Source organism: Nicotiana attenuata, chromosome 12 (genome assembly GCF_001879085.1).
Source record: "Nicotiana attenuata strain UT chromosome 12, NIATTr2, whole genome shotgun sequence".
Taxonomy (NCBI): Eukaryota; Viridiplantae; Streptophyta; class Magnoliopsida; order Solanales; family Solanaceae; genus Nicotiana; species Nicotiana attenuata.
Window position 1 is genome coordinate 13650885 of NC_032000.1, and position 7723 is coordinate 13658607.

Genomic DNA, 7723 nt, shown 5'->3' on the forward strand with positions numbered 1-7723 from the left:
CTCCTCTTGAGTAGTTAAAATACTTTTTGGGTTTTATTCTTCTTTCTTATTGCCCAATTCTCCCGTTGTGTAGTGGTCGCCTGAGTTCCCAATGCAGTTCCCCGTTTTAAAGAGTGGGTCGAGTGGATCTACAATCATCTATCATACTCTGAGCGCGAATGGCGCAAACTCTTAAAGGGAAAGTGGGAGGCTCGTTCCCATGGTTAGTGTCCTCTCCTGATTGATTTTCCTTTTTTATTCAACTGTAATTTTTACTAAGTCCCTTTCTTTCTTCCAGAGGTTTGCCCAAGACCACTGAGCTTCGAGTAGTTGACGAAGACGAGGCTCTGTCCTCACTTGCTAAACCCTCCTCTTTGGGGTGGCCTGCCACCGAGGCTGACATAAAGAAGGAGGAGTAAAAGAGAAGAAAGATAGGGTATTTTAATTCCCTGTATGCAGACACCGAGGACAAAATAAAGAGGGTCTATGTTCGAAAGAGCAACAAGAAGAGCATTCGAGCCAGGGTACTGGACCGAAAATTGCTTTACTAACTCGGGGACTGCCCTGAAGATGATGATGTAGAGTTCGTCGCCCATGAGCCGGCCATTGCTGCAGAAGAGTGGGTGGCACCGGAGGGAAGCAAGCGGGAGGCCGAACTCTCTTCGGCTTTGGAGCCCGAGGGAATCCCTGGCTACGGCCTCTCGAGAGCTACTCCTGCTCCGAGAGAAGCCGCCGGTGTCATTGACATCCCGAAGTTGTCGTCCCACATGGAGTCTCTATTTGATGAGGCTCATGCCATTAAACAAAATCCAACCAAGACATCACGGGCTACGAATGAAGCCCTCAACCTGTTCTTTGAAGGCATGGACATCGGGGCGCTGGAGGACAACTCCGGGTTTGGACATCACGAGCTCGAGTGCAAAGCTGGTGAAGTAGTTCCCCACCTCGAGCGTGTATCCCGACCATAAAAGAACTGTCATGTTCATAATCTCGATGGATACCCGGTTGTTGTTTGGACCAGTTAGCGTTGCCTACCTTCGTTGCTTGGTGACGGAAGAGGACCGAGCAAAGATGAATGAAGTGGATGCACCGAGCCTTTTTAACAAGGCACAACATGCATTGAACAATGTATTTCTTTCTTTCCTTGCACACTTAAAGGGTTCATCCAATCTTAGCATATTTTTATGATTTCATTATTTTTGTTTTTCAGGTCTCGCTGCTTCACCATGAGAGCTTCCATCGGTCTCGGGTGGAAGTGAGCCATCTCGGTTTTGAGCTCAAGGAGCAGGTCCGGCAGAAGGATATGTACAAAGCTCTTAGTGAGTAAAAAGATGAGGCCCTCAAGGAACTCCCCATCCTCCAAGCCGAGGTAGAAAAGGCTCAAAAGCAGGCTTCGTCGGTGAAATGAGAGCATGCCATTCTAGTCGAAAAGGTAAGGTTTATTTGAGATTCATAATGAGAGGCTATGCACAGCTGGTAACGCCATAACCTTGCAGTTCTAAGAGAAGATAGACCTGATCGACCAGCTCCGAGCCGAAATGAACGAGGTCATAGCCTCGGTCGAGCCGTTGAGGAGAAAGATGGATCTCCTAGCCTCGAAAAAGGAGGCCACCAAAGAGGATCTGGCATTGGCCAAGGACCAGCTCCGGGTGATGAAATATAAAGCCGACAAATGGTCTCGGCTGAACGATGAGCTCCGAGTACAACTAGACTCGGCCATCTCAGAAATGGATGCCCTTGGTCGGCAGTACACATCATTGATGTCCAAGATGGAGGCGGCTTCGAACGAGTCCTCCGAGGTCCAGTAAATGCTGGCCCAATATAAGAATGACGTGGAGGTGGCCAAGTGTCACGACGCCAAAACCGACCCGGTCATGATGGCGCCTATCGTGAAACTAGGCCAGCCGACACAATCCTAAATCAACCAATATTTCCTAAAAAAAACGTTTTAAGCTAATAGTCAAATAAAATCCCATGACATTGGTCAAAATAACAACTGCATAAAGAAAATATATGCCCGACATCGGGATGTCACAAGTCACGAGCTTCTACTAAGGTCTCAATACAACAAAGACTAACACAGTCTGGAAAAATTCTAAAAAGTAGTCTAAGGAAGATAAGAGGAAGAAGGCTGCGAACGCCATGCATCTACCTTGCCGACTCCGAAAGACCCGCTGGGTGAAAGATCAGCGTTGGCTATCACGATCTGCAACTCTTAGATCTGCACACAAGGTGCAGAGAGTAATGTGAGTACGCCAACTCAGTAAGTAATAAAAGTAAATAAAGACTGAGCAGTACGAAAAAAACATAATCCACGTCATAACACCATAGTAAGTACAGGATGTTTCCAAAACAGTATATAAATTAAGTTATCCCGTTAAAATCCAATTTCAGTAAAAATCCTTCGAGAAATGTCTTTCTAGCAGTTTCAATAGAGATTCAATGAAGTTTAAAATAAACTGATGAAAATCATAAATAGCCCCTCGGGATAGAAATGTATCATAAACCGCCCCTCGAGCATAATATCAGTCAGAACCAGCCCCTCGGGCGACAACATATCACTCACTCTGGGTACCCGAGCTCACTAGGGGTGTACAGACTCCGGAGGGGCTCCTACAGCCCAAGCGCTATCACAAGCCATCTCGTGGCATAACAAATCAGGCCCTCGACCTTTCGTATATCTCAAATGAGTACAACATGCTGCGGCGCGCAGCGCGATCCCATGATATCCTTACAACACAGGCCCTCGGCCTCACTCAGTTAGAAACCTCTCAAGCCACTCGGGCTAACAGTGAAATAGGGTGCTCAGCCCAAAAAATATCATTTATAGTGTCAAAACAGAGCAAATAAGGGTGAGTTACAAAATCAGTAAAACACAGCATGACTGAGTACCGATATTAAATCAAAACAGTGAGGAATAGTAGTAAAAGAAAACCCCTAAGGGTCCAAACAGCTTTGCACGAGTCCCAAATATGGCATTCAACCCAAAACATATTAATACTTTCCAAAGCACAATAATATCAAATAGTTTCTAGTGAAATATGCGAGACGGATCAAGTCAAAATCCCCAATGGTGCACGCCCCCACGCTCGTCATCTAGCGTGTGCGTCACCTCAATGTAGTGAAACAATGTGAAATTCAGGGTTTCATACCCTCAGGACAAGATCTACAGTCATTACTTACCTCAAACCGGACCAAACTCTAACCCGTGATGCCTTTGCCTCTTGACTCGGCCTCCAAATGCTCCGAATTAAACCAAAATCAGCATCACATCATTAATAAACGCTAAAGGAACATAGCCCATGCGAAAATTATCAAACTAACTCAAAAATCCCGAAATTGGCCAAACCCGACCCTCGGGCCCACGTCTCGGAATCCAACAAAAATCATAAAACTAGAAACTCCTTTCACTCCCGAGTCTATACATACCAATATCATCAAAATCGGATATCAAATGGCCCCTCAAATCCCCAATTTAAACTTTCAAATTTCAAGCCCTAATTCCCCAATTTTTACCCTTAAATCCCACAAATTTCATGCTTAATTAACTGAAAATCACCATAAAATCGAGTTTTAGGTTAAAAAACATTGCCTCAACGAGTTTCCCCTTGAATCCCTCTTCAAAACCCTCCAAAAGCTCCAAAAATCGAGTTGAAATTGTGAAGAACACCAAAAATTCGCGAAGGGTTCCTTTATATACCTTCTGCCCAGGCATCTCACACCTACGACTCCCTTTCACGCTTCTGCGGTCAAATCAACCGCACCTGCGGTTTTCACTTATAGTCCCCAGGTCCGCATCCGTGCCCACGCACCGCACCTGCGGTCCCGCAGATGTGCCCAACATACAGCACCTGCGGTTCTTCTCCTGATGGCCAACTTTCGCATCTGCGGTCCACAATCCGCAGGTGCGGAAATAACAAAAGCAACAGATTCTGCAACACCAACTCAAATCCAAACTCTCCGTCAACCACCCAAACTCATCCCGAGACCCTCGGGACCTCAACTAAACATGCCAACAAGTCACATATCATCATAAAAACTTATTCCAACGTTCGAAACACTCAAAGCAACATCAAAACATCAAATCACCCTCGGATTCAAGCCTAAGGATTTCCAAACTTCCGAATTCCGCAAACGATGGCAAAACCTATCAAACCTCGTCCGAATGAACTAAAATTTTGCACACACATCACAAATGACACAACGGTCTACTCCAATTTCCGAAATTCCATTCCGACCCCGAAATCAAGATTTCCACTGCCGACCGGAAAATGCCAAATTCTCATTTTGCCAATTCAAGCCTAAATCTACCAGGGACCTCCAAATTACACCCCGAACATGCTCCTAAGTTCCAAATCACCTAAGAAGCTATCCAAACCATAAAAATCCAATTCCGAGATCATTTACCCACCAGTCAAGTTTCGGTTGACTTTTCAAACTAAATAACCAACTTAAGAGATTAAGTGTCTCATTCCACCCTAAGACCACTCCGAACACAACACCACCAACACGATATGATGAAATACAGCTAAACAACACACAAGGAAACAGAAATGGGGGGAACGGGGTTGTAACTCATAAAACGATCGGTCGGGTTGTTACATCGAGGCCCGTATAATAACAAAGGCTGAATACGTGAAGTGGCTATGCCGAAGAGAGACCCTCGAGGAGATTCATGATCGGGGGTTCAATCTAATAGCTGAGATCGAAGAGGCGAAGTGGCTTGGGCTGAAGCCAAAGAGATGTACATTTTTTCTTTATTATCTAGTGCAATCCGTCTATAGACTGATTTGAATAACAAACCAACCCGACCCATCACCCTTATTTTATTAAGGGGCCTGACCCAATACCCAATTTGATAAACCCCAATCCTATTTTATTATCCCATTCTCTCACCTATCTTTCTTCTCCCAAGTTCTAATTTCTCCTCAGTCGACCACACCACAAAGCTGGACCTCTAGGGTTTTGTTTTCAGAGACGAGTCGAAGGCCGGATGCTTTTAACAAGTACGTTATGTTTCTGTCTTGTTCTATTTTTCTTAATTGCGGGTCAAAAATTCGTTTGTTTGTATTTTATATGTGGGGTTAGGGTTTCTTGTCTTATAATGGTTATGTTGTTTATTGATATCTTTTTGGTACTTTATCCTATTAAAGAATAAAAAAAAAAGAATAATGTGTTGTAATTGTTGATTTTGTTGTTTGGTTGCGGTCCTTCATTACCGTATATTTTTGAATTTTTTACTCGAATTTGTTGTTGTCCTTCTTATGCCTTTCTACTTACTGTTGTGGACCCTTTTCTTTGCATGTGATATAAACAGAAGATGATTGCTAAGTCGACCTGGTATTTCACTATGGGGTTAGTTGGGTATTTTCACCTGAAATAGGGTATGATCAGAAGCATGTGTACACTTTGTCTGGTTATGATTCTTGCCTTGTCAACTATAAAAGTCTTTGTGAAGAATTTAACAAAAAATTAGGATTTAGCTCAGTCGAGCAACTTGTAGTGACTGGACCTTCAGGGAGGTACTACCTGGTTACTGATAATGATTGTGTGAGGACTCTTCAATACTTGTTCTCTAAAGAGTTCAATGTGATTAACTTCTTTGTTGTGGATGAGTTTGAAGCTAGGGTGTTCGCTCAAAACATTATTCATCATAAACGAAAACTTTCTGTAGACATTGATGCAACTTCTGAATGTGAAAGTAGTTTAGGTGGTGGTATTTTTGATGATTCAGAAGGTTTTGAATATGATTATTCATAACTTAACGCTATTAGTAAAGAATAAAAGAGGGTTATTACTGATAGGTTAGAACAATTCAAGGAGTTGGAGTTAGGTATGACATTTAAGGATATTGAAGAAGCTAGAAAGATAGTGAACTTCTATGCATTGGCTAATAGAAGAGGGTTGCAAGTGGTCAAAACTGATTCAACTAGGGCTAGCTATAAGTGTGCTACTGGTTGTCCATTTAGATGTTATATCTCACAGGATGACAATAGCCATAGCTATCAAATGAAGACATGGAAATATGTCCATACATGTGATCCTTGCTTAAAAGATTCTAAGGCTGATCAGAATACTTTATCACACCTATTTAAGAAAAAAGTGCAGTACAATCCTCAGTATAGCCTGAAGCAAATGAAAGATGATTTAGAGCCTGGGTTTGAACTAAATGGGTTAATGTCTAAGCTTAAAAGGGCCAAGAATTTGACACTTAAGAAGTTAGAGGGAAGTTTTGTTGATGACTACAAGAAACTTGAGGCCTATGGGCAAGAACTTATACAATCTAATCCTGACACTGATGTTGTAATTAATATTTTTAAACATGCTCTTGAAGAAGGGAAAACAAAGCTCTTAAGGATGTATATATTCTTCAATGCATTGAAGATGGGTTAGAAAGATGGCTTGAGACCACTTATTGGGATGAATGATACTTTTCTTAAGGGAAGATATAAGGGCCAATTGCTAGTTGTTCTTGGTCAAGATATCATGAATCATTTTTACTCACTTGCATGTGTTGTGGTAGACAAGGAAAATGCTAAAACTTGGGGATGGCTTATTGAGTTTCTGAAGCTTTCTTTGGATCTAAATGATGGTCATGGAGTTACTTTCATCTCAGATATGCAAAAATTATTACTTTGATCTTTATTGTTTCCTTTTTCTATTCTGTCTAGTTTTCTTTCTCACATTTATGTTTGTTTTATCAATAGCGTTTACTTGATACTGTGAGGAATGTACTTCTTAATGTTCATCATAGGTTTTGTGCGAGACATATTGACGCTAATTGGCGGAAAAAAATGGAGAAGTTGATAGATGAAGAAACGTTTATGATGGAGTGGTTGGAACACTTATAAAGAAGATTCCAAAGATAAAATTACCATGTTGGGTGAGATATCTGATGATGGTATTGCTGCTAAAGACCTATCGCATTATCCACCACAAGCTTGGTGTAGAGCATATTTTGATACTCAGTGAAAAATATGGTGATTGACAACAATTTTACTAAATCATTCAATATACTGGATTCTGAAAGCAAGGCATATGTCAATATGCTTTGAAGATATATAATGACTATAAGGTAATAGCACATTACTGCAAGGTTGAGTTTAGTGGTGACATAGGATTTGAAATTAGTGAAGGTGATGATGGACATACTGTGGATCTTAACAAGAAAAGATTCACATGTAGAGTGTGGCAATTATCTAGTATGCCATGCCCCCCATGCAATCAAGGCTATATTGTATGACAAGATATGAGCCACGACTATCTTTCACTAAATTATTCTATTGTTATCTAATTACTAACAAGTTTTTACTTTGGTAGGGTAAGCCACTGTCACAAATCCACCGATACTTGTCACGATCCAAATTTCCATTATAGATCATGATGGCGCCAAACACTGCTGTCAGGCAAGTCAACACTAACTACTTAGTCTAGGTCTCATTATAATATTTTCAAAATCATAATTTTCCTTCAATTAAATAGTAGAAGATGGAAATTTCAGAGTAAAAATTAATATTTTTAACAATTTCAATAACAACTCATAATCACCCCAAAATCCGATGTCATAACTGCATGAGCATCAACTAGGAATAGGAAATAAAATAAAATACAACATCTGTCCGGAATCCAAATTTGGACAGGAAAGAAATTATGAAAACTCTGAAGGAAACTCTGTTGGCTGTAGGTCGTAATGTGAAATGCAGCTCACCTAAGTTCCCGCGTTAACCACGCCTCTGAGCCCACA

At 41.4% G+C, this 7723-nt stretch overlaps 1 protein-coding gene across 1 annotated transcript; it reads left to right on the plus strand.

The window, feature by feature from the left end:
• On the plus strand, positions 5815 to 6830 carry LOC109235905. The gene is made up of 3 exons (XM_019402151.1): positions 5815 to 6367; positions 6503 to 6579; positions 6687 to 6830. The coding sequence occupies exons 1-3, from the start codon at positions 5815 to 5817 to the stop codon at positions 6828 to 6830; spliced, it is 774 nt and encodes a 257-aa protein (XP_019257696.1).